The 27996-nt window shown below is 37.6% G+C and overlaps 1 protein-coding gene across 1 annotated transcript in view; it reads left to right on the forward strand.

Moving 5' to 3' along the window:
• The window catches only part of SEMA3A (sema domain, immunoglobulin domain (Ig), short basic domain, secreted, (semaphorin) 3A), a 324888-nt gene that overhangs the window by 223316 nt on the left and 73576 nt on the right, over positions 1-27996 (forward strand). Inside the window, exons 7-9 of the mRNA XM_006834338.1 lie at positions 24638-24780; positions 26702-26816; positions 26909-26978. Coding sequence (XP_006834401.1) covers positions 24638-24780; positions 26702-26816; positions 26909-26978 — 328 coding nt within the window. The remainder of the gene's footprint in view (positions 1-24637; positions 24781-26701; positions 26817-26908; positions 26979-27996) is intronic.

Here is a 27996-nt window from a genome sequence, read left to right on the forward strand (position 1 = left end):
AGTTCTGATTGTGAAGCCATTGAGCTAGGTCAAATGGGTACTATCTTCAAATTTGGGTGTTTTTGTGCATCTCCCCTCACTTCCTATCAGCTGGATACTTCACTTTCAGCTCTAGCCCTCTGTGGCTATGTCCTTATCCATAGGCGCAGGTGTCCCCACAATTTGGACCAATAAGCCCTTCCTCTTCTCTCTCATCTCCAGGTCAGCGGGAGTCTGTGGAACATGGTTGAACTCACCCATTTCTTCATTGCTGACTTTCCACTGCTTCCACTCACCAGTAGACCAATATGGGCACCAGCAAGCTTACATGCCTGCTCATGTGTTCCCTTTGAGTTTCAGTCTTAGGAGGGGAGTTTGTCTTGAAGGAACCTGATTGCTTGCCTTGATGGCTTCCCGGTATATTTATATTTAATTGATGATATATTGGTGTGTTCTCAGGAAGTCACCACTTGTTTCTTTGTGGGTGTGTTAGAGAATTTAAGTGTGAATATAGTTAGTTTTCTGTTCACAATTTGTGTAGGATAGTTTAGGTTGGGTTCACGTGAAACCAGAAACAGTGAGTCTATGCCGGGTCCCTGATTCCAGGCAGAGCAGAGGCTGTGAAGGTGGCTGTTCAACTGGCTGCTGAATTGGCCTTGTGGGGACTGGCCAGTTCTCAGCTACCAGAAGGGCATGAACAAGGGAGAACTGTACCCACTTTCCTCTAACCAGCTGTCGTATCCTGTTCCTGCAAGTTGCTGTACCAACAGCTATTAATAAAATCTCAAGATAGCCTCTCCACTCCCACTCCATAGCAGCCACAACCTGTCCATCACTTTAAAAAAAATCTGTCTGCTCCTGTTAAGCTTCTTCCTCCAGTCAGCCCTTAGTCCACCACTTTGTTCTGTCCTCTGATGCTCGGGACTCCAGACCATGATCTCTCTCTGTTCACTCGTTCTTCCATGTCTTTGTTTCAGAAGAGATGCTCACTGTTTCTACCTACTCTGTATTCTTGTCCTGGAAGACAATGCTTTTATTCTGTTGATAAAATATATAGGAATAGGAGTGTTGGATAGGTGAGTACACATATATATTCAGAGAAAACTGCCAGACAATTTTATACGCCCACCAAACTGTGTGAATGGAGGATGCTAAACAATGGATTGGCATCAAGAAATCTGAAATTCGATGAATGTCTTTGGCATCATATGGAAAATAAAATGTAAGAAGGTAACAGTCATGTGTGGTAAACTAGAGAGTCGATGGAAAAGAGGACTATCCCCAGTGAGATGGATGAACACAGTGGCTTCAACAACGAGCTCAAGCATAGCAATGATGGTGTGCATGGGGAAGGACTTCATTACATTGTACATGAGGTTACTATGACTTGGTACCAACTGGATGGTACCTAGCAGTGATATAATAATTGTGACAAATAAAAGAATTACTAAAAGAATGTAAAAAAATTAGCAACCTAAATAAAGTATTAAGGTGAAAATTATTCTGAAAAATATTTATGAGGAAGATAAGAATAAAGTCTGGTGGTTGAGAAAATGATGATGACAAACAAGTCACACTTAATCTTGGGCTTCTGAATCCAGGACTCAAATAAAGATGGTAGCTTTGAATAAGATGGGGTATCTGGGAGCAGCAGGTATGCAAATGGTGGACCTAGCAGGGAGTTATTTGAAGTCACCTAATAAGGAGCTATGGGAGTCCTGGTGTGGCACTGTGGGTTAATGCCCTGGACTACAAAGTCGGTTTGAACCACAAGGTCAGTGGTTCCAGTTCACCAGCTGTCCTTGGAAACCCTATACAGGGTCGCTATGGGTTAGAATTGACTCAACAACACTTAACAACAACAACAACAAGGAGCGTGGTGGTACAAAGAGTTTACTAGCCTACACCTAGGCAGTTCAAACTCACCTTTAGGACAAGGACCTGGTGATCTGCTTCCATAAAGATTATAGCCAAGTTTCTTCCTCGAGGACACATGGAATCACTGAGTCCGAATTGACTTGGCTTCGCATAATAACAGCCATACAATACTACATGGACATGCTCAAAAGCCACTTTTTTAAAAATACTGTTCAAGCATATGAGAGTGGGCTGCAAATTGAGAGTGGAATTGAGTAAGATAAACACACATTTTATAGAGAAGGGAAGGAGACAAAATTTCTAAGATCAAGTGGTTTAAAAAAATGACACCTACCATTACTCCCACAACATCATGAGTTCTCTACTCTCTACTCATCCAGAGTTCAATTATCCATTACAGTGACCACACAAAACTCAGAAACAATACTCACAAATATGAGGTTTATCAGGGAAGTTATAGTTTGCGATGCAGGATCAGAAAATGCTCAGGGAACAGTTCTTCCAGTCAGGAAAGCCTCTCCTCAACTGTGCCCTTAGTCAAGTCTCTCTCTACCTGGTCAATGTTACAAAACTCTTTTAATGCTGTGGATAAATGCTTACAGGGCACACCACTCTGCTGTAGGCTGCAACCTGAAGGCACTCATTCTAACTCCATTGCTGAGCAACTTATCTTCCCCAAATTACGTATCTGGAGGCATGCCATGCTGCAAGCAAGCATTTTGTGCAAATTCACTCAGCTTTTCTTGATCCATCCCTAAAACGAAAAAGACTATCCTAAGAACTAATTTCATCTAGATAAATGAAAAGCCCTATCTCAAGAGAATTAATGGTAGAAATTCAACTGTGTGTCACTGTACAGTATACTTTTGAGCTGCTGGTATGGTATAACTACTGTAATAGAAAACCAAATGAAATATTATGAAAATTCAAATGTGTACATTTCCACCTAAATAATTTTAAAGAGAGTGTTTCTAGAAGGTTTTTGAAAACAGTGTTGAAAGATAGGCTGTATATTGATAGATAAGTTGTATGGGGGCATTCTCCCCAGAGAGATAGATGCACACTAAATAATACCATTTAAGAATGAAAGTTACAAGAATCAAGAGTGTCAAGACAATAGGGTACAGAGGGAAATGTAAGGGGAGAGGAGCCAACAATTATAGGCAGAGACTTGGTAGCAGAGACCTTGAATGCCTATTGAAGGTGTCTGAATTTAATTGTTTAGGCGATGGATAACTGCCAAGAAAAATGCAGTGTGTGTTTAGATGCACACATTGGCAGCACTGTGGAATATTGCTTGGAAAGTAGAATAATTTGAGGACTGGAATTCTTTTAAGAGCACATATTTTAGGAGATAATAAAACTCAGGAAACGGAAGTAAGGGAAAGATACACTAAAAAAAATGTGAAGGGTAAAATTGACAGGAATTGCCAACAAAGTAAACATGGGAGATGAAACTGAGAAAATGAAAATAGAAAAATGTTTTCTCCCTCACAGTGGGGATTAATAAGAGGAACTAGATGATAACTAATTTGACTTGACCTGGTGTGGAGCTGTGGGTTAATGTGCTGGACTGCAAAGTCAGTTTGAAACACAAGGTCGGTAGTTCAAGTTCTCTAGTTGCTTCTTGGAAACCCTATACAGGGTTGCTATGGGTTGGAGCCAACTGGACAACACTCAACAACAACAACAAAGTTTCAGTGACCATAGTCCCTTAAACAGTAATATTAGTGATTACTTCATATGTTTATACTTATTAGCCCACTAGTTCATAGGGTTTCACTTTCTCTGAAGTAATTTGCTTCAGTTGAGTAAAACCATAAGCAGTTAATTTTGGTTATACACATTTACTAACAAGATTTCCCACCAATTTATTAACCTTAAAACTGATCTCTTTATCAAAATAGGATGCCAAATAACTCATGTCATATAAGCACATGCAACAAAATGTTAAGGTTTTGTTTCAAGTTGGCTGAGCCAGGAATCTCAGCTGCTTCACAGTTAAGATGTAGTTATCACCTCCTTGATGAGTCCTAATATCATGCAATCAACCCCATGATGTGACCAGCCTGATCTGATGTCATTATCCGAAGTATTATAAATCCTCACTTCAGTGATGTTAATGAGGTAGGTCCGATGCAACCTACAGGATTGGCTGTATTTTGAACCACTCTCTTTTGAAATATGAAAGGAAAGAGAAATGAGCTGAGAAAGAGGAACCTACTATCACCAAGAAAGAAGAATTAGAAGTGGGGTGTGTCTTTTGGACCTGGGGCTCCTGTACCATGAAACTTCTAGATTCAGGGGAAGACTGATACCAAGACACATGGAGATGTCCAAGGAATGCTAGGCCTACAGATGCTAAAAGAAAACAAGACCTTTCCCCAGAGTGGAAAAGAGAAAGGCTGACCCTTGAGCCAGCACTCTGAAGTTTGACTTCTAGCCTCCTGAACTGTGAGAGAATAAATTTATGGTTGTTCAAACCATCCTCTCATGGCATTTCTGTTAGAGCAGCATTAGGTAACTAAGGCAGTAACCTACAGCATGACTACAAAATACACAGGAGACAGTAGAAAGAGCTTAACTCTTATTCTTGTGACCTATCAGTGACTAGTTTGCACTTTGCTCAGTCTTAATCTCAAGGTTCCTTTCCAGGCTGAGTGTGGGTTAGTTTAATGTATATGAAGCAGAGGAAAGGGACACGGTAAATAGAGCCTATTATGTTCTTTTGTATCCTGTGCTCCTCTTCCATCCTATTCAGCCCTTCTCTCCCTTCTGACATGACTCATGCTGAACCTTTCTTGGGGTTAAACTATCCCCAGGGTTGTTCATAGTTTCCCAGCCAGCTAAGCATCAGAAGTTTTTCCAGACCTATTTCTTGGCAGCTAGAAGTTTTTTTTATTCCACGGCCAAAAATGATATGTACACTCTGCTTAGACTGTTAGTTAAGAATTTCAGATGACCTTATACTGCATTCCCTGCATTCTTAATGTGCTGGAAGCTCCTATTCATGCTCTATTGACTCTTTGGAGCTTTTTCCCTTATGTTGCACAAATCCAAAAGGGGAAGAAGCCAGTCACTCTGGCTGCCATCCTGGTGGGCTGGCTGACATCTGGTGATGATTTTTCTCCTTCACCAATTTCCTCACTAGTTAGTAAGTATTTTGAAGCTTGTGACTAGGATATAGAAAACACTAATAGTTGTTATTGTTAGCCTTTGAGTCGGTTCTGACCCATAGAGATGCTGTATAGGGTTTCGAAGGAGTGGCTGGTGAGCTTAAACTGTGACCTTGCAGTTCAAACTGATTTTGCAGTCCAGCTCATTAGCCCGAAGCACCACAACAGGACTCATATAATACTAATAGAATTTATAATGTATGTAATTTGCAATATGTCTTTGTCCACAGTTGTCTTTAACGGGCTTCATTATATCTTTATCAGATGGTTTCTGAATGAATTTGCTTTTATTAACAAAGTTTATGTTACTACTACCTTAAAAAATATATTTTCAGGAAATCTCATATATATTTTTTTTTTACACAGTGCAGTGAAATAGTACTGAATAGCAATTTTTTGAAGTACTATTATATCCCATGATGACTCCTCTGTCAGTTTGTTAAATTGTGGTGACTTCCATGTTGCTGTGATGCTGGAGGCTATGCCACCCATATGTTTAATATCAGCTGGGTCATCCATGGTGGACAGGTTTCAGGGGAGCATCCAGACTGAGACAGACTAGGTGGAATTTTTTTAATGTTTAGCCACTGGAAACCTTATAAAGAGCAGTGAAGCATCATCAGATATAACACCTGAAAATGAGCCCCTCCAGTTGGAAGGCACCCAAAAAACAACTTGGGAAAAGCTACCACTTCAGAATAGAGTTGACCATAATGACATGAATTGAATAAAGCCTTTGGGACCTTAATTTGATGGAGCACAACTCAGATTAGGAGAAACAGCTGCAAACATCCATTAATAATCAGAGCATGGAATGTATGAAATGTCAATCAAGGAAATTTGGAGGCTATAAGAAATTAAATGGAATGCATAAAGATCGATATCTTAATGAGCTGAAATGGACTGGTATTGGGCATTTTGAATGGGACAACCATATGGTTTATTATGTTGGGAATGACAAATTCAGGAGGAATGATGTTGCATTCATCATCAAAAAGAACATTTCAAGGTCTATCTTGAAGTACAATGCTGTATGTAATAGGATAATATCTATATGCCTACAAGGAAGCCCAGTTAATACTATTATTCAAATTTACACACCAACCACTAAAGCCAGTGATGATGAAATTGAAGAATTCTACCAATTTCTTCAGTCTGAAATTCATCAAACATGCAATCAAGATGCATTGGTCATTGCTGGTGATTGGAATGTGAAGGCTGGAAACAGAGAGGAAGGGCCAGTAGTTGGAAAATATGACTTTGGTGATAGAAAGGATGCTGGAGATTGCATGATAGAATTTTGCAAGATCAATGACTTGTTCATTGAAAATATTTTTATTAAACAACATAAAAAATTATTAAACACCTGGATCTCGGAAGATGGAATACACAAGAATCAGATTGACTATATTTGTAGGAGGATATGGTGGAAAAACTCAATAGCATCAACCAAAACAAGGCCAGGGCAGACTGTGGGAGAGACCATCAATTGATCATGTGGAAGTTCAGGCTGAAGTACATAACAGTCAAAATATGATCTTAAATATACCCCACTTGAATTTAGACACTATCCAAAGAACAGATTTGATTCATTAAACTCGAATGACCAAAAACCAGAAGAGTTGTGAGATGACATCAAGAACACCATAAAGGTAGAAAGCAAAAAGCAATTTACAAGACACGAAAGAAAGGATCATAATGGATGTTAGAAGAGACTCTGAAACTTGCTCTTGAGCATAGAGAAGCTAAAGCGAATGCAACAAATAAGGAAGTAAAAGAGCTGAACAGAAAATTTCAAATGGCAGTTCAAGAAGACAAAGTCAAACTTTATAATGAAATATGCAAAGACCTGGGATTAGAAAACCAAAATGGAAGCACATGCTTAGCACTTCTCAAGCTGAAATAACTGAAGAAAAAAAATTCAAGCTTCAGGTTGCACTATTGAAGGTTTCCAAGTGACTAATATTGAATGATGCAGAGAGCATCAAAAAGAAGATGGAAGAAATACACAGTCATTGTAAGAAAAGAAATATTTGATGTTCAAACATTTCAAGAGGTAGCATATGATTAAGAACCGATGATATTGAAGGAAGAAGTTTAAATAGCACTGAAGCATTGGCAACAACAACAAAAAAACAAAACACACACAAAAAAAAACTGTCCAGGAACTGAAGGAATACAACTTGAAATCAGTCTACAAACTGATGCAACACTGGAATCCCTCATTCATCTTTGCCAAAAAATTTGGAAGTCAGCTACCCAGACAACTGATTGAATGAGATCCATACATGTGCCTTTTCCAAAGAAAGATGACCCAATGGAATAGAGAAATCATCGAAAAATATCAATATCAATTTTGCTTAAGACAATTTAAAAAATGGTTGCAGCAGCAAATAAGCAGGGAATTGCCAGAAATTCAAGCCAGATTTAGAAAAGGACATGGAACTAGGAATATCATTGCTGACATCAGATGGACCTTAGCTGAACACAGAGAATATCAGAAAGATGTATTGACTATGCAAATGCTTTTGACTGTGTGGATCACGCAAACTATGGATAAGATTATGAAAAATGGATATTCCAGAACACTTTATTGTGCTCATGAGGACCCTGTACACAGTCCAGGAGTAAGTTGTTAGGACAGAACAAGGAATATTGAAGAGTTTAAAATCAGGAACGGTGTGCAACAGGGTTGTATCCTTTCACCATACTTATTCAGTTATTTGCTGAGCAAATAATGTAGTCACCACTGTTGAGGTGTGCAGATGTGAGAAATGAATGGAAGAAGAACTGTTCACATTTTTTATCTCTGAAGGTCAGTTAGGTATCTGTGTATGCACAGCATAATTCTCAAAATGAGTGAGCTCTTGTATATAGTAGTCGGTGTTGACTCTTACCTTTTATGTTGGGGTTTTACAACGTGCAACTATGGTTTGGCTGTATGACCAGACGGGCTGTGTCTTGTTAGGTAAGGCAGGAATAAAGTCTCCCACTAAAGTAGGACAGTCAACTTTAGGGCTAAATCCCAGAGTCAGATGTCATAAGAAGCTGCCAAAGGATTAGTTTGTGGGACCCTGGGGCTTTCAGATATTTTCTCTTTGTGCTGTGGGAAAACTGTACCCTGTGGGAACAACGCTGGACGCTTTAGGGGGTGCCCTCCCACCTGCCTTAAGATGCCTGGGGTGGGCAGAGAGGGTGCTATAGGGGAGAGGAGGAAAGAAAAGTAAAAAAAAAGCTGTCACACCTCTTTTTCCACAAGTCGCTCCATGGCTTTTGCTCTGTATCAGCCTGGCTGTAGGCCCGCCCTCTGGTCTCCACCTGGTTCGGGGCCACAGGCAGCATCTGGATTGATTCAGAAATAGCCATTTATTCCTGCTACAATCAGACTTCTCTGCATGTGGGTTCCCGAAACTGTTTTCCCCCATTTTATATTAGATCTAAAGCTCTGGAACTGTCCCAGCATAGCACCTGCTCTGGTTTATTTGCGCCTGCATTGAGGAGCCTCCGCTGCCTGTCTCCACTTCCCCTGCCCCCAAACTCAAGTTATTGTTGTTGTTAAGTACCCTCAAGTCTATTCCGACCCATAGCGACCTTGTATAGGGTTTTCGAGGAGCAGCTGGTGAGCTTGAACTGCTGACCTTGCAGTTCAAACGTCTTTGCAGTCTGGCACATTAACCCGCAGCATGAAGAAAACATGGCATCACGATTGGAGGAAGACTCATTAACACTCTGCTATATGAAGATGATACAACTTTACTTGCTGAAAGTGAAGGCTTAAAATACTTCCTGATAAAGATCAAAGACTACAACCTTCAGTATGATTTGCACATCAATATAAAGAAAACATTTGCACAACTGGAGCCAAATAACATCTTGATAAATAATGAATAAAAGATTGAAGTTGTGAAAGACTTCATTTTACTTGCATCCACAATCAACACTCATGGAAATAGCAGTCAAGAAATCAAACAATGTATTGCATTAGGCAAATGTGTTGCACAAACATCTGCAAAGTATTCAGGAGCAAAGCAGTCTGTTTACTGACTAATGTGGTCCTGAGCTAAGACATTATATTTTCAAGAACTCCATATGAATGTGAAAGCTGGACAATGAGTAAGGAAGACCATAGAAGAACCATTTGAATGATTGTGATGGAGAAAAATATTGAAAATAACATGAACTACGAGAAAAAAAACAACAAAAACAAAAAACAAAGAAATCTCTCTTGGGAGAAGTACAATCAGAATACACCTTAGAATCCAAAATGGTGAGACTTCGACTCTCATATTCAGGCATGTTATCAGAAAAGACTAGTTTCTGGAAAAGGACATTATGCTTGGTGAAGTGGAGGGTCTAAGAAAAAGAAAAAGACCCCCCTCACCAGGAGACTTATTGACACAGTAGCAGCAACAGTGGGCTCAAACATAACAACAATTGTGAGGAAGGTGCAGGAAGGGGCTGTTTCATTCTGTTGTGTGTTATGAGTTGAATATGAATGGATGGCATCTAACAACACAGCAATATGGTATCTAGATTGTTTCAATAATATCTTTTAAGCTTTGAAATTGGGAAAATAGATCCCATGACTCTTTTTCAATATGGTAACTTTTTTTTTTTAGATTCCACTTAGTTTCGTATTATAATTGAATTTTAAAAAATAACCATAGAAAAATATTAACAAACACAACACACACAAAACAACACATATATGCAAATATGAGCTCTTTGTTATGTTCCCATACATTCTCAATCTTAATTAATCTGTCTTAGAAATAGTACAACCAGAATGCTCATTAGAAATCAGGATGGTGAGACTTTATCTCTCATATTTTGGGCAGATTATTAGGAGGGACCAGTACCTGGAAAAGGACATCATGCTTGATAAAGTATTGTTGTTTTTGTTATGTGCCGTGGAGTCGGTTCCGTCTCATAGCAACCCTGTACAGGGTTTCTGAGGCTGTAAATCTTTACGGGAGCAGAAAGCCTTATCTTTCTCCTGCAGAACAGCTGGTAGTTTCGAACTGCTGACCATGAGATTAACAGCCTGATTCATAACCTACGCTACCAGAGCTCCTTTATAAAGTGTAGGGTCAGCAAAAAAGAGTAAGACTTCCAAGGAGGTGGGATGACACAATGATAAGAACAATGATCTCAAACCTAACAATTGTGATAATAGCACAGGTATTTTGCAATCTGTTTTGCATAGGTTCGCTATGGGTTTGAACTGAGTCCATGGCACCTCACAGCAACAGCATTACATCCCAGACACACACTAAATAAATGCTTTGAATTGCTATTAAATCAGTTCTGATTCATGGCAACTCCTTGTGTGTAGGATGAAAATGCTCCGTTTGGTTTTCAAGACTATGACCTTTCAGAAGCAGACTACTAGGTGCATCTTCGGGTGTGCCTCTGAATCACTGACTTGGCAGCTAGTAATAAGGCACTGAATCATTGTGCTAGCTTTGTTGGTTAGTGACATCAAGTCAGTTTCAACTCATAGTGACTTTATATAGGGTTTCTGAGGAACAGCTGGTGGGTTTGAACTGCTGATTTTATGCTAGATAGGGAGATAAGTATATAAGGGGGCTTCAGACTGGTTTTGGGAAAATGGAAATCTAAAAATTAAAATTTTTCCATAATTTTTAAGTCTCTCTCAATCTATGCATATATATGTATGCAAACACATACATGGTAGTGGTGGTGGTTATGTGCCATGGAGTCGGTTCCAACTCATAGCGACCCTGTATAGGGTTTCCGAGGCTGTGAATCTTTACGGGAGCAGAACGCCTCTTCTTTCTCCTTCAGAATAACCACTACATTACCAGAGGTCCACATATATAAATATGGAGTCCTGGTGTGGCATCATAGGAAAGCGATCATCCTCAAGGCCATTTGAAGAGCAAGGTCGGTTGTTCAAATTCACCAGATACTCCTTGAAAACCCTATACAGGGTTGCAATCTGCTTCTGAAGGTCATAGCCTTGAAACCCAAGTGGAGCATTTCTACTCTGCACATATGTAGAGCCACATCCTGATTCCAATCTGCTATAGTGCCTCCTAACTGCCTTAAGAGATGATTGGCTGAGTGTTTCATGCTGTGAAATGGACTCATCTTTTCGGCAATTGCATGAGAGTTTATAATCATTAATTCCATTCTTTATGCAAATGAACTGTGTATGATTTATTTCCTAGAAAACCAATACATATGTGTCTTAATTTTTTTTTTTTTTCTGCTTAAAACAGAAATAGCACAAGTGGATAATTTTAACAAACAGGAATTTATTTTCTCAAGAGTTTGTTGTTATTGTTGAGTACCATCAAGTAGGCGCCCATTCATGTTGTTGTTAGGTGCCATCATGTTGATTGTGACTAACCCTACGCACAACACAATGCAACACTGCCCAGTCCACTGCACTGCCATCCTCACAATTGTTGCTACACTTGAGCTCCAATGATCGTATATATGTTCTTGTTCTTGAGTGCTGTCCAGTCAGTGACTTTGTATAGGGTTTCTCAGGCATGGCTAATGGGTTGGAACCACCAACAATTTGATTAGTTGTTGTTGTTAAGTGTCATCAAGTCGATTCCAACTCATAGCGACCCTGTATATGGTTTCCAAGGAGCCACTGGTGAGCTTGAACCATCAATCTTGCAGCTCAAGTGACTTTATACTCTGATGCATTAGCCCACACCGCCACACCAGGACTCCACAGTCTTGTGATTATCCTGCAGTGCCAAGTCCAGGTGTCATCTCTAGGGGAAGGCTTTCTCTCTCTGTTGTCCCTGAAGGAAGGTCTCTGCCCTGGACAATCTTCATGTAGCTTGGCATTTCTCTTCCTTGTTTTCACTGCTCTCATTTGTTTGTTTAATCTCTTTTATATCTCAAAAGAGATTGATTTAAAACACACTGTGCACTAATTCTGTCTCATAAACATACCAAAGACCACTCATCCCCACATGGGTTTATAACTACAGGTACAGAGGCTAGGGCTTGCAACACATATTTGTTGAGGACACAATTCAATCCAAAATAATATCCTAATTTACAGATATTCCAAAAGCCTTAATTAATACTTCTGTAAACTCACTTCATGTTCAGCAAAAATATCTCTAATTTGTTTGTTTTTTGTTCTCTTGGTGGTTGTTGGCCTAAGGGAAAGGTACTTAGGCCACACACTGGTCAGAATGTTACTATACTAGAGATTCAGACTGATTATAATGCTGAGAACAGCAGAATGTGCTCATTATTTAAGTACGCTCAAGCTGCCAAATGAATCATAAAGGCAACCACGTGTCCTGTGCCAAGGTGTCATTTTCATTAAGTGTGAGATTGCACCTGAAGGACAGTTTAATTTGCAGCTGCTAAAAATATTTCAACAGAGTGGTACTGTTACTAGTGGCAGGTGGTGCCCAAACGTGAATTTTGCAAGAAATGCCATCTGTGGGATTAGGAATGGAAGAATGTAAAGGGGTGGAAAAGGAGATAAAGGGGAAAGAAAAGAATAGTGTGTTTACTCAGTGTTTATTGTTATAATCATGACTAAAGATTCCATGCTTCACATGATAGCATTGGCCCCAGATTATTAAAGTGATTATTTTTTTTTCAGCTTCCATATGTGCTCAAGACATTACAAAAGTACCACAGTACCTGTAAAGACAAAGTTTTCTCCCCAAAGGCACACTATTTAAGCTCGTGAGATGAATGAATCCTTTCCGACTCTGTTTACCTTTCATAATGTTTGCATTGCAGTTTTACACAGGCAAGATTAATGCACTTTGATCTCGTTTAAATGGATTTTGCCACTCGCTTTTGATGTTCAGCTTTTCGTATACATCCTTGTTGACTTCCGGCTTCACATTGCAGGCAATCTTCTCAAATTGTACAAGCTCAAGGATTTGGGTAAATAATTGTAACTTGGGATTTTCTGGATTTAACAGAGAACATTGCAATGTGGAAAGGTATATCTGATGCTGTAACTGTTGACATTATTAAAAGATATGTATATGTGTGTCTATTATTTTTGATGGTCTTAACCACAATGAGATCAGGAATTTGTATCTGGACTGGAGCTAAGCATGCACTGCTTTAATGGGTTACAGAACACAGATTAAAGAAGAAAGACTAGTGTGTTCGAGTTTTCATTTATGTTTTCCATTTGATGGGAGTAGCTGGAAGTAGAATATCTGTTTCATGAACACCATGACATTTTTAGGTTTATAAAGAGAACTAATGAATTGGGGTCATCTGAGTGAATTTTATTAAATCTTTTCCATGGGAAGTCTTTGATGACAAGGTAAATTGCACAAATACTTTTAACTTCTCAGGACACCGAAAAGCTCTGACATACAGCGTATACATTATGTTTAGCTCCATAAAAGAAATAGACTTATTTTCTATTATTGTGAATATTATTGATGGAATCTAATTTTGTAAAATTTAAACATGACTAATGAGACTATATAAATTATCTAAAAGAATAAAGTTTTAAAAAGAAATTTTACAGGTCAAAAGAAAATTCATAAAATTTCAAAATGACATTATGTAATCTGCTATTGTGAAATGACTCTTTAAAAAGTTACACTTTAGAAAAGCATATTTAAGCATTTCTTTAACCAGAAACCAAAATATGAGCCCATGATGAGCTCAACTCCTCGCTAAATAATGACAAACTCTTTCAAAACTCATGACAATGTGACTTTTTTTCCCCCAGTGAACATACAAACTTTAATAGGAGATTCATCATCATGTATTCACTCATTTGGGAACTATGCTGCCTCAGAAACTATGCTTAACATGGGAGTAATAGGAAAAACAGGGAGATCAGTTTACAAGAGGGTAGGAAAAAGAAAACAAGTGATAAAATAGAGCTTTATAAATTCTGACTGAGGAGTATACTCTGGGTTGCCAAGGAATGGTTTGCGTATGTAAAGGCTATCTGTTAAAAGGCAATAGGCAGTAGACATAAGTTGGAGGAAGCTGAAGTCAGGTCTGAGGCAGGGAAAACAAATTGAAGGTGACTCAACAGCAATTAGCAACAACAACAACAATTAGGCTAGGTATAGTATCACAGTTAGTTCAAGTTTACTTTCTCACATTCCTTCCTCCTTTGTTTTCAGGTCCCAGGCAATAGCTAGTTGTCCTCAAAGATACTATCTAGAATAATGTATTACAGGATTTCTAGAACTTAGTCTATGGTAGGTTCATCTTTATTTTCTATCCACTATAGGATACACAGTACACAAAGTCACTGTACCAAAAGGAAATGGTTGATGTCAAACCATTTCAAGAGGTAATATATGATCAAGAGCCAATAATACTGAAGGAAGAAGTCTAAGGTGCTTTGAATGAATTGGCAAAGAACAAGGCAACCAGGAATTGATAGAATAAAAATTTAAATCTTTCAAGAAAGTGTGACTGCACTGTAGGCACTCAATGATTTATGCCAAGAAATTTGGAAGACAACTGTCTGGCCAACTGAGTAGAAGAGATCCTTATTTATGTCCATTCCAAAGAGAGGGGACCCAACAGACAAAGACCTCTGAATTGAAGTCCAGGAAGAGCTAAACAAAGACTTCAAACTTAAGAAAGAAAAAGAGCTGGTGCAGGCCCCATCAGTAGCTGCAGCTCCGCCAGCCACTCCACCTTCACCTCCGCCCACCCGGCAGCATGCAGTTCTCCTGCCCACACCCATGCTTCCTGTGGCCTCCTAGAGGGAAAAGACTCAACCTCCAAGTCCAAGAAGAAGAAAATGATCTCTACTACTTCAAAGGAAACTAAGAAGGACACAAAGCTTTACTGTATCTGCAAAATGCCTTACGATGAATCTAAGTTTTATATTGGCTGTGACCGGTGTCAGACTTGGTACCACAGGCGCTGTGTCGACATCTTGGCAGAGTGAGGCAGAGCTCATTGATGAGTATGTCTGTCCACAGTGCTAGTCAACAGGGGACGCCATGACAGTGCTCACCCCACTGACGGAGAAGGATTATGAGGAGCTCAAGAGGGTGCTGCTCCTCACAGGCTCACAAGATGGCCTGGCCTTTCCTTGAGCCAGCAGAACCTGATAACGCACCAGATTACTATGGTATTATTAAGGAACCGATGAACCTTGCCACATGGAAGAAAGAGGACAACGGCGATATTATAAAAGGCTGACCGAATTCGTGGAGGATATGACCAAATTTTAGATAACTGTCGTTACTACAATCCAAGTGACTCCCCTTTTTACAAGTGTACAGAAGTTCTTGAATCTTTCTTTGTACAGAAATTAAAAGGATTCAAGGATAGCAGGTCTCGTAACAACAGACTTCACAGTCTACAGCTTCTTAAAGTTCAGCGTGTAAATCTTACATAAAACACAGCAAGGCTCCGGTTGTCTGAACTATTTTAAATTAAGGAACCAGATGTTTTTAGTCAGGTTTTCCTGACAAGACTTGACCTAAGCTATGTTTTTATTGGTCATAACAGTCAAATTATATTATTGGCCAATTTTGTCCAATGGACAAAGAAAAAGCAAACTCAATGACACCATTATCTTTTCAAGATCAAATGATTTTAATATTTTGTCAGAAGCGGAGAAGCTTCTGAAATCATCGTACAATCTCTTTGATATACCATGAGAGTAAAGTTTTACTAAAGGTAATACAGAAATGGCTGCAAGCATACATTGACAGAGAACTTCCAGAGGTTCAAGCCAGATTCAGAAGAGGACATGGAATGAGGTATATCACTGCTGATGTCCGATGGATCTTGGCTGAAAGCATAGAATATCAAACACATGTTTACCTGTGCTTTATTGACTATGCAAAGGCTTTTGATTGTGTGGATCATGACAAGCTATGGACACCATTGCAAAGTATGAGCATTCTGGAACACTTAATTGTGCTCATGAGGAATCTGTACATGGACCAAGAGGCAGTTGTTTAAACAGAACATGAAAATACTGAATGGTTTAAAATTAAGAAAGGTGTGTGACAGGGTTGTATTTTTTCACCATACTTATTCAACCTGTATACTAAGCAAATAATACGAGAAGCTGGGTTACATAAAGAAAAATGTGGCATCAGGAATGGAGGAAGATTCATTAACAACCTGCAATATGCAGATGATACAACCTTGCTTGCTGAAAGTGAAGAAGATTTAAAATATTTACTGATGAAGATCAAACAGCACAGCCTTCTATATGGATTATATCTCAATGTAAAGAAAACAAAAATCCTCACCAGTGGACCAATGCACAACATTCTAATCAATGGAGAAAAGATTGAAGTTTTCAAGGACTTCATTCTTCTTGGCTCAACTATCAACACTCATGGAAGCAGCAGTCAAGAAATCAAACGATGTATTGCATTAGGCAAATCTGCTGCACAAGACCTTTTTAAAGTGTTGAAGAGCAAAGATGTCAGGTTGAGGACTAAGGTGTGCCTGACCCAAGCCATGGTATTTTCAATAACCTCATATGCATGTGAAAGTTGGACAGTGAATAAGGAAGATCAAAGAAGAATTTATGCTTTGGGGTTGGAGGAGAATATTGAAAGTGTCACGGGCTGCTAAAAGAACCAATAGATCTGTGTTGGAAGAAGTGCAGCCAGAGTGCTCCTTGGAGTCCAGGATGGCCCAACTTTGTTTCTCACACTTTGGACATATTGTCAGGAGGGACCAATCACCAGAGAAGGATATCATGTTTGGTGAGGTGGAGGGTCAGAGATGAATTGGCAAAGTGGCAGCATCAATGGGCTCAAGCGTGGCAACAATTGTGAGGTTGGTCCAGGACTGGAAGTGCTTCGTTCTATTGTACATAGGGTCACTATTAGTTGGTACTGACTTGATGGCACCTAACAACAACAACAACAGCAAGCAGGAGTAAAAAGATAAAGACCTATATTTGGGTCCTTTCAATTGTTCAGATGCAAAATAAGTAGAAAGGATAACTTTTTTTAATATATAGAAGCTAAGGGAGCTCTGTACAGGGTCGCTATGAGTCAGAACCGAGTCCACGGCACATAACAACAACAACAAGGGAGCTCTGGTAGCATAGTGGTTACGAGTCGGGCTGCCAACCTTAAGGTCAGCAGTTCAAAACTACCAGAAGTTCCATGGGAGAAAGATGAGGCTCTGTGCTCCCGTAAAGATTTACAGCCTTGGAAACCCGGTACAGGGTCACTATGAGTCAGAGCCTACTTCATGGTACTTAACAACAAAGGGAGAGCTAGAGAAAGACATTTAGGATAAATGTCTTCCATGAGATAAGGATGAAAATTAGGATAATAGAATATGATTTAAATGTTACAAAAGATATAGAAGGAAAGTTTTCCATACTAAAGGGACATCATGCCTCTGAAGACAAGAGATGCAGTGGGTGTAAAAACTGTGTGTGGGTCACATCTGACTTCACAATGGGAAAGGAGACTCAAAGTTAAAAGTAGCCCAAGGCAAAATCCTGTGAACTGGAAGTCAGACATGCCTCCACCCTAGAACCTTCTTTACCCTATTCTGACACCAACCATTCCTCTCACAGCACTCTCTGCTTCACTTCCAGGTTCAATAATCCATTGCACTCACCACACAGAACTCATAACAATACTCACAAGTTTCAGGTCTATTAGGGAAGTAAATAGGGTACAATTCAGGATCAAAAACAACTCAGGATGCAAGAGTTTTCCAATCAGGAACATGTCTTCTGTGCTGCACTGCAGCTACACTGCACTCTTGTCATCAGTCCCTTGGGCTTGTAGCCCCTTGGCCTCTACCCTGTTCCAACAAGTGCTACAAAGTACCTTTAGCCAGTCTGTGAGCACCCAAAGTGCACATCCTGCAAGTCAGCCTCCTGCCTGTAGGCACACAACTTTACTTGGTCCATGGCCTTAAAAGCCTTTAGCTGCTCAGCCTCTCCATGCCACTGCCTCTGTCTCTGTCACCGCTTCTTCTGCTGCTGCTGCTTTTCTAAGTAGGTATTTCATGCTTCACCTGTGTTCTTCTTTCTTGGTGGTCCTGATTTGTCTGTTCCTGCTTATAAGATGGCTCCTTTTATACCTAACAAATGACAAAGCTGGCTAATCATAACATTAGAGTCCTTTAAGCCCTATTTGCATGGTCCCCTTAAGTCATTTGGTGGGAATTAAAACTTTGGGTAGAAAAGCCATATCAAGTAAATTCAAGGTACGACAGTGTGTTAAGTAAGTTCTGTCATTTAGATATGCCGAGGTTAGTTTGTGGATGACACTGAATATGACTAGCTTTTTTTCTGTTTTTGAGATATTGTGAATTATGTAACTCACAATTGCTCTTGTGCTAAAACTATGGGACCTACCTCAAGTATATGGATAGATCATGATGATGTATACTTTTAGCCTTATTATTGACTCAGTGACTTCAGCTTGCTGTATAGCTTGACACATTTAATTTATGCTACTTTGTCATATCACTTGATACCTGAAATCAGTTCTAGAAACTGTGTGGCATAACTGTATTCATGTGTGTTTCTGTAGCATATGAATGGTGGTATATGGGGGTGGGACTTAGTGGAAATAGATAATACAGGTAGAAGACTAGTTAGATGGTATTAAAATGTAACTGTAAAGTAATAAGAACATGAATTGTGTTAACAGGATTAAGAAGGAAAGGTAAGTGAAAATAAGAGGATAAATCTGATAATATATTTAGATTAAAAAAAGAAACAAATAAAACCTGGAGGAGATGAAGGCAATATAAGATAACATTTTATATCTATGTGTTAATAATGACTAAAATGAGAAAGGAGCAGAAAGAGTTATGAAAACAAATTGGTAATAAAATTTTTACTAGGCAAAATGAATTAAAGATGAAATGAGATATCTAGCTAGAACAGTTTAGCCACAATTTTGAAACACAAGTTTGGATCTAGTGAGAAAATGAAGAGTGATATTGTCTGGTGGTCATTAGAGATATGTGGTAGTGGTGGTGGTGGTGGTGGTGGGACATGGAGTTGGTTCCCACTCATAGCAACTCTGCATAGGATTACTGAGGCTGTAAATATTTACCCAAGCAGAAGGCCTCTTCTTTCTCCTGCAGAGCAGCTGATAGTTTCAAACTACTAACCTTGAAATTATCAACCTGACTCGTAGCCAGTGAACTACCAGAGCTCCTTAGTTAAGGATATATAAGAGTAAATTCCCCAAAAGAAATAAGAAACACATAAGAAAACTAAAACAAAAAATAATCTTTAAATGGAGGAAATCTTAGGAGATAACTTCATGTATAGGAGTGGAAGAAAATAAAAGGTCTCCAAGGAAATTTAGGCAGTATCTATGGTTAGAGATTTAGGAAGAAGAGGAAGGAAGTAGTAAAAGTTAGATGTCTGAGAATTTGGGTTACAAAAGCCACAAGAATTCAGAACACAATGATAGGTTTAAGAAAGGTGTGAATTGATACTGACTCAGAGTAACTTCAGCTTATTATGATTGAAGACAACTAAGGAGGAGAAATAGAAAATGTTACTTAATAATTCAATAGTTTCTGTTGAAAATCAATGGGACACTTTGAGTGGTGAGGAATGGCAAAAGTTAGATATCAAAGTAATGAGGATCACTGGTCAATGGGACAAGGTGTATGAGTGCTCCTCCAAGAATGCCTATGACTTCATGAAGGGATGCAAGGAATCACAAAGTAACTCTATAGAGTAGAGTGTCTATAGTAGTTAATTTCTTTATCAGGATAAAGATATTTTCAGAATACATACTTGACACAGAGAAGGGACCATTAAAAGGGGAAAGTTTGCAATTAGTCTTCTTTTCACTTCTGTATTGCCCACTTGCTAGATTCACTATTTATCATTTTTCTCAGTGTCATAGAGTCTATCTTTATTTCTGTACCCTCCTAATTACTCCATTGGCTTCAAGTTTGAATAATTTCAATTCTAATCCAGATTTGTCTCCTGAGCTTCCATAGTCCATGATCTATGGGACACCTACCGATATCTCATTCTAAGTCTATTTAGTATACACTAAGTTCATCTTATATCCTCACTCTTATATCTATCCTTTTTCAAATGATCCCTATCTCAATAAATGCAAAAATTCCACTTTCCAACTAATCGCTCAAATTAGAATAATCTTTGTTTTCTATACATTTCCCTTTACTCTTTACCTTCAAAATATTACCAATGAACATAATTTATCAATTTTACTTTCAAATAATGCCTGAATATTTCTCTTTTCTCTAACTTCAAGGCATCATGAAGGTCTTAGCATCTATCACTTCTCACTTCTGTTTCTGTGACAGCTTTCCACCTGGTCTTTCAGTCTTCACTCTTGATCTATTGTAACTTACTCTCTTAAGCAGAGCACTCTTCTGGGAATAGAAATCTGATCATGTTATTACTTAGTTGAAAACACTTCATGTTTTTCCCCATAGCTGTTAGGAAACTGTACTCCTAAATATATGTACAAACCACAAATGTAAATTTGTATATATGGAGACACATTCAGATACTCATGCATGCCTAGGAGATTACATTTATTAATATAGTAGTAATTCCTTGATTTATAACAGAATAATATCTATCAAATTACATTCGTTGTTCTGCCCACCATTTCTCACCAAACAGACATGCAAACATATTTTTATACATATGAACAAATATAAATTTATGAAGAAAAACAGGTTTTGCAGCAACCATAACAGTTTAAGTAATGTATTATTTTGGTGCCTGAAAAATGTCAGTGCTAAGGGATGCCACTTTAAAAGTATTCATCTCCTACTCTTGTTCCATATGTACTCTGCACTTTTAATAGGAATTGTTAACATTACATTAGTTTTACATTATTGACATAGTTTATCTGAAGTACCAGATAAAGATAGTTAGGGTAGGCCTGTAAAATACACTAAATGTGTGGTCACAGAGCAAAAGTTAAGAGAAGGTTACAGGCATGGAACACATGTTAACAATAATTATTTACAGTGTGAAGATCAGGACTCATTAACTTGGATTGTGTATGGATAAAGCTGGTTTCAGGGTTCTTATCCTGTTCCTGGTCTCTTAATTACTATGCTGACAGATATTTGTATATTCCATAGAACTTGATATCATGATACATCATGGGAGTAAAGGTAGATTGTTTTCAGAACTTAAATGTGTTTGGTGTCCTAAATGAGTTCAATAAGATAAACTTAGATGCCTAGTACATTATATATTAAAGTCATGAAGCTGCAATATTTTTCCAAATAGCTTTATAAGCCACAACCATTATTAACCCAGATACTTAAAAATATATCTTTGATATGAGACTTTGAGCACTGCAGATCTATGATTTCACTCTGAAAACTCTATGTGGTCACCTTTTGTTCTGCCTTCCTTCCATTATTGCAATAATGTTCATTAAATGCTCATGCTGTTTTAACTTCTAGAATCACAGCAGTAAATCAATGTGCCAAGACCCTATTCTTATAGAACTTACACTGCATTAGTGTGGGAAGGATAATAGACAATATGCAAGTGAAGATAAATAGATAGAGAAAGAGAGAGATGATAGAAAAAATTGATAGATCACAGCAGGGTTTGAATAGTCACAGGAAGGAAATAATACATAAAGAGAAACAAAAAATATTCAGGCATAAATGTTTCAGTGCTTTCCAAAGGATAGTCAAAGAAGTTCTCTTTGATCATGTAAAATTTGAGCAAAAGCCTGAGTGAAAATAGGAACAACTTCGATGATATACAAAAGCAAAAATATTATTCAAGGAGAAAACCCGAGATAGGACTGAGAATTAAAAAGAGGGTCAGTCTAGCTGGCTAGATGGAAGTTAGGGAAGGTAGAGGAGTTATAGATGACCAAAGACCAACTCTCAAGTTGAAAAAAGAAAAACCAGAAGAAAAGCTTCAAACCTAAACCTGTAATACTTAAGTATTTTATGGAGTCCCGGTGAGGCACTATAGGATAAGCATTGGGCTGCTAACTGGAAGCTGCTAGCTAGTAGCTTCTCAGAAACCATATACAGAGTTACTAAGTCTGAACTTACTCAACAGCATTTAACAACAAAATATTGAATGATACAGAAAGCATCAAAAGAAAACAGAAGGAATACAGAGTCACTGAAAAAAAAAAAAAAAGGTAGAAATACAACCATTTCAAGAGGTAGCATATGATCAAGAACCAATGGTACTGAGGGAAGAAGTCCAAGCTATACTGAAGGTGTTGGTGAAAAACAAGGTTCCAGGAATTGATAGAATACAAACTGAAATCTTACAACAAACTGTTGTATCACTGGCCAACAAATTAGAAGAGATCCATATTTATGCCTTTGTCAAAGAGTGGTGACCCCATAGAATGTGAAAACCATCTAACAATGTCATTAATACCATATGCAAGTAAAATTCTTCTAAAGACAATTAAAAAACAGTTGCAATGCACTGCAGCAAGGGTGCCAGAAATTCAAACCAAATTCAGAAGAAGATGTGGAACTAGGGTTATCTTTGCTGATGCCCAGTGAATCTTCGCTGAAAGCAGAGAATTCCAGAAAGATGTTTACTTGTGCCTCATTGACTATGTTAAGGTTTTCAAATGTGTGGATCATGGTAAACTACAGATACCACTGTGAAGAATAGATGTTTTAGAACACTTAATTGTGCTCATAAAGAACCTGTATGTAGGCCAAAAGTCAGTTATTAGTATAGAACAAGGGATTACTGAATGGCTTAAAATAAGGAGAGGTGTGTGCCAGGGTTATATTTCACCATACTTACTCAGTTTGTATGCTGAACAAATAATCTGGAAACTGGATTATTTGAAGAACAATGTGGTATCAGAGTTGGAGGAGGAATCACTAACAACCTGTCGTATGCAAATAATACAACTTTGCTTGCTGAAAGCAAAGAGAGGACTTAAGATATTTAATGATGAAGATCAAAGACCACCCCTTAATGTAAGGAAAACAAAATTCTTCACAGCTGGACTAAAATATAACATCATAATAAATGGAGAAGAGATTGATGTTGTCACAGATTTTATTTTGTGGAGCCTCAATCAACCCTCATGGAAACAGCAGTCAGCAAATCAAATAGCATATTACATTAGGAAAATCAACTTCCACAAAACCTCTTTAAAGAGTTATAGAACAAAGAGATCAGTTTGAGGACTAAGGTACACCTGACCCAATTCATGGTATTTTCAATTGCCTCATATGCATGTGAAAGTTGAGCAATGAATAAGGAAGACTATATTAAAATTAGTCAATTCAAATTATGGATGTATTATCAGATATATTTTGGACATGTTATCAGGTAAGACCAGTCCCTGGTGAAGAACATCATGCTTTGTAAAGTGGAGGGTCAGCAAAAAAAGAGGAAGACCCCCAAGATGATGGATTGACACAGTGGCAGAAGCAATGAACTCAAAATGTAACAAGTCTGGTGAGAACGGCACCTAAATGGGCAGTGTTTGGTGTGTTGTGCATAGGGTTGCTGTGAGCCTGATCTGAGCTGATGGTGCCTAACAACAAGAGAGGAGTCCTGGAGTGGCACTGTGGGATAATATCCTGTACTGCAAAGTTGGTTTAAACCACAAGGTAGGCAATTCAAGCTCACCGGCCACTCCTCCGAAACCCTACATACATGGTCGCTATGAGTTGGAATGACACAACGGCACTTAACAACAACAGCAAGAAAACAGATCCTAAATGGTTTTTGATTATTGGAAGGATTTTGTATTTTACTGTAAATTGGTTGGCAAGATATTGGAGGGACTGGAAAGGGAAATAACACAATCTGGCGTTTACAACAACAATATGAGTCTATTATCTAGCACAAAAGTCAGTGTGAACCTTTTACACTCTAATAATCAAAAACCATTTGTGATCTGTTCTCTTGAGTTGTTGTTAAGTACCATCGAGTGGGTTCTGACTCATAGAGACCCCGTGTACTCTTTCCAAGAAGCAGTTGGTGAGTAACACGGAAACAAGGCAAATATAGGAAATCTGTAGTAAAAATCCAGGCTGCTACCCTGGGAGAGGATGGTCCTGGAGGTCTTGGTGATAAATGGGTATTGATGGGGATTTGGTGATGAATAGATTCTGGCATGTGAGAAAAAGAGAGGAATTAAGGTTGTCTGCAAGGCTTGGGGTCTGAGAACCTAGCAAAATGCCATTGTCTATCCCTGAGATGGGGAAGAGCAGAGGGTAGGAGTTCTTTTGTTTCGTAGATCTACCCTCTCCCTTATCTCCCAGTCTTGGCAGGAAATTGAAATAGATCTATTACTTCTTTTATTTAAACTATTTTATGCTTGAATGGAAGAATAATGACAATAATTACAATAAGTAATATTTCGTAGCACATTGCAGTGCAAAAGTACTTTAATATCTAGTAATGCATTTTCAATATATGTGATCACATTGAGGATTTCTGCACTTTCTCCTAACCTTCCAAGCAACAGTAACAAATGTTTTGTTTTAAGAAATAAGGTGATTTGTAACAAACTTTAGAATGAATAAAGTTTCTCATGTATTGAAAAAGGTGAACACAGGAAAAGACTGGTTTCTTGGAATATACCAAATAGAGTCATAATGGACTGTAATGAATGGTATTTACTCAACTGTGAATTAATACATATATTCTATAATTTGTCTCTCAGATCCAAGATTCATTAGTGCCCACCTCATCCCAGAGAGTGACAACCCTGAAGATGACAAAGTATATTTTTTCTTCCGTGAAAATGCAATAGATGGAGAGCATTCTGGAAAAGCCACTCATGCTAGAATAGGTCAGATATGCAAGGTGAGGTAAAGACAAAGCTTTGAAAAACAGGTTATTGTGCAATCACAGTTTTTATTTTTTTCTTACTCCTAAGTGCAAGTAAAATTAAATTTGTAAAAAATAAAAAAACATGGACAGATCACAGCAGATATTTAAATGATAAAACAAAAAAAACAAATAAATGATTAGAAGTGCATTGTAGTTTCTTAAGAATAACTCTACATAGCAAAACAAGTAGGAAGAAGTTATGTAATAACTTGTGTTATTTCACAGTAGATTGAATGATCATAGTTTAAACTTCTGGAGAAATATTTTTTCTATTTAATCTGGGAGAGTTCACATACCATTCTACTCTTCTTTGCATTCTCAGGTCTAGCACAGTATTTTACAAAGTATAAACAATGAATGCATATTTGTTAGAATAATTGACTGAGTTTTTAATTTAAATTTTAGAGAAACAAATATTAAAGCTTGTTTTTGCAGATTGATTTTTACATCGTCTGTATGCACTTACTCACACATATAATTTTGAGGTTTATTTTTCTGAATAATTTTATTTATTGTGTGCCATGATATGGCAGCAACTTTGCATTATGGTGTCAAGCATAAAAATTAGAGAAATTGTTTCATAAATACGTATATAAAATACTTGGTATTATTAGCATCAATGTGAAAACATAATAACAATGATTTTTTTTTCCTTATGTAATATGTTGCTAAGTTGTTAAGTGTGTCGAGTTGGTTCTGACTCACAGTGACCCTGTATAGGATTTCTAATGAGCAGCTGATGGGTTTGAACTGCCAACCTGTGGTTCGCAGGCCAATGCTGATCAGACAACACCACACCACTGTGCATAAAACCAAATGTTAGCATGTGTTAAAGCAAATTTCAACTCAAGAAAATGACAAAGGTTGTTCCATCACTTCTTACAATAAAATTGCTTTTTCTAAAAGTATCATATTTTTTCAAAAAATGATCAGGTGTGTTATTGGTAGTTTCTTTCCTACCCCAATCATTGCCCACTTATTTATCTCTAGTATGTTTATTTAATGGACAATTTAAAATTTTGACTATCTTAAAACATACTAATAAAACATAAAATGTATGAGAATATTTTTTCAACAAAACATAAAGGATATTTTTAAACTCTCTTACAGGGATTTAAAAAATCTTTATAAATAAAATATCAATCAGTGTTATATTTTTAAGGATCTAGTTTATATAAATAAAATATTACTCTAAATGACTACAGTTGACACTAAATACATACCATCAAATTGGATTTATTCCTATATTTAGGATAAAGTCAGATTTTATTATGGTGTGGACATACTTTTATAAAATACTTTCTCTGGAATAAGTTTTTATTATTATTATTATTATTAAGCTGCACGCAAATATTTTCTCTACCTGCTATCTACAAAATCAAATTGCTTCAGATATTTAAGATTGTAGAATGTCTGATACCTACAAGTTTTTATTTGAGTTGTATTTTCAGTTTATGTTATGAGGCATGCATTTATTCATCCATTCAATGCTCATCGAATGCCTACTATGTTCCAAGCACTGGCTGTGACCCAGCTTAAGTAGATAAATAAGATCTTAAGGAATGTAAATTATATAGCAAAAATGAACTAACATGAGTTTAATTACTAATTAGAGTGGTAACACAATGGGAAAAGTAGCAATACAACAGAAATGGCTCTTCTATGTTAATAGATATTTATTACAAGTTGTTCCTTGAATAAAGTTTCAGTGAGTGATCCAACCATCAATACAATAAAGAGCCATAGAGTAATATATCTGGTTATTTGAACTGATAATAGAACTTTTGAAAATGAGAAATTGCATTTTCTGTCTATCTCATGATACAAGAAAAAGAAATACTTGAAATGATCATTTACATGAATAGTTCTTAAAACTGACATTTGCTTCTTTCAGAATGACTTTGGGGGCCACAGAAGTCTGGTGAATAAATGGACAACATTCCTCAAAGCTCGTCTGATTTGCTCAGTGCCAGGTCCAAATGGCATTGACACTCATTTTGATGAATTACGTAAGTAGCTGGATGTGTGGTAGAAGGAACTTTGTTCAGACTTTGCCATGACTGCCAAAAATACAACTTCCCACAATTTTGTTTTCAAACAGAGGATGTATTCCTAATGAATTCTAAGGATCCTAAAAATCCAATCGTATATGGAGTATTCACAACTTCCAGGTAAATAAACTTTTTACTACCTTATTGCCATAGAAATTTTGTGTTCTTTTGTTAATTTCCATGTCTCCATAATTTGCAAATAGACATTTTTGAAGGGACAGTGCAGCTTTCACTTTGAACTGTTGTGCTTTTTTGAGTGGTTGAAAGATAAATTTTAGCAAAGAATATAATCATTGAAACTTGAATGGTGAAATGGCTTGTAAACTTTTGTGTCATAAACTTTAAATAGCTTTGACTTTAAAAGTATTAACCGATATACAATATTATTTGTTTAATGTATCAAATCTGTTCTTCAGATGATTTCTAATTCAGGTGGGATATTTTCAAGGTAATATTTTGGCTCTCGTGGACTTGTTTTGATTTTCTTCAGCTTTAGTTTGAGTTTGCATATGAGCAATTGATGGTCTGTTCCACAATCTGCACCTGGCCTTGTTTTGACTGATGATATGGAGCTTTTCCATCATCTATTTCCACAGATGTAGTCAATTTGATTTCTATGTATTTCATCTACCTTTCAAGAGATAGCATATGATCAAGAGCCAATAATCCTGAAGGAAGAAGTCCAAGGTGCATTGAAGGAATTGGTAAAGTACAAGGTACCAAGAAATGATGGAATAAAAATTGAAATCTTCCAAAAAAGTGAGGCAGAACAGGAGGCACTCACTCATTTATGCCAAGATATTTGGAAGACAACTATCTGGCCCACTGATTGGAAGAGATCCGTATTTGTGCCCATTCCAAAGAGAGGTCACCCAAAGGAATGTGCAAATCATCAGACAATATCTTTGATATCCCATACAAGTAAAGTTTTACTAAAAGTAATACGGAAATGGCTGTGAGCATACATTAGCAGAGAACTTCCAGAGGTTCAAACCAGATTCAGAAAAGGCCGTGGAACGAGGGATATCATTGCTGATTTCTGATGGATCTTGGCTGAAAGCAGAGAATATCAGAAAGATGTTTACCTGTGCTTTATTGACTATGCAAAGGCTTTCGATTGTGTGGATCATGACAAGCT

The sequence above is a fragment of the Chrysochloris asiatica genome, unplaced genomic scaffold, assembly GCF_000296735.1.
Source record: "Chrysochloris asiatica unplaced genomic scaffold, ChrAsi1.0 scaffold00010, whole genome shotgun sequence".
NCBI lineage: Eukaryota > Metazoa > Chordata > Mammalia > Afrosoricida > Chrysochloridae > Chrysochloris > Chrysochloris asiatica.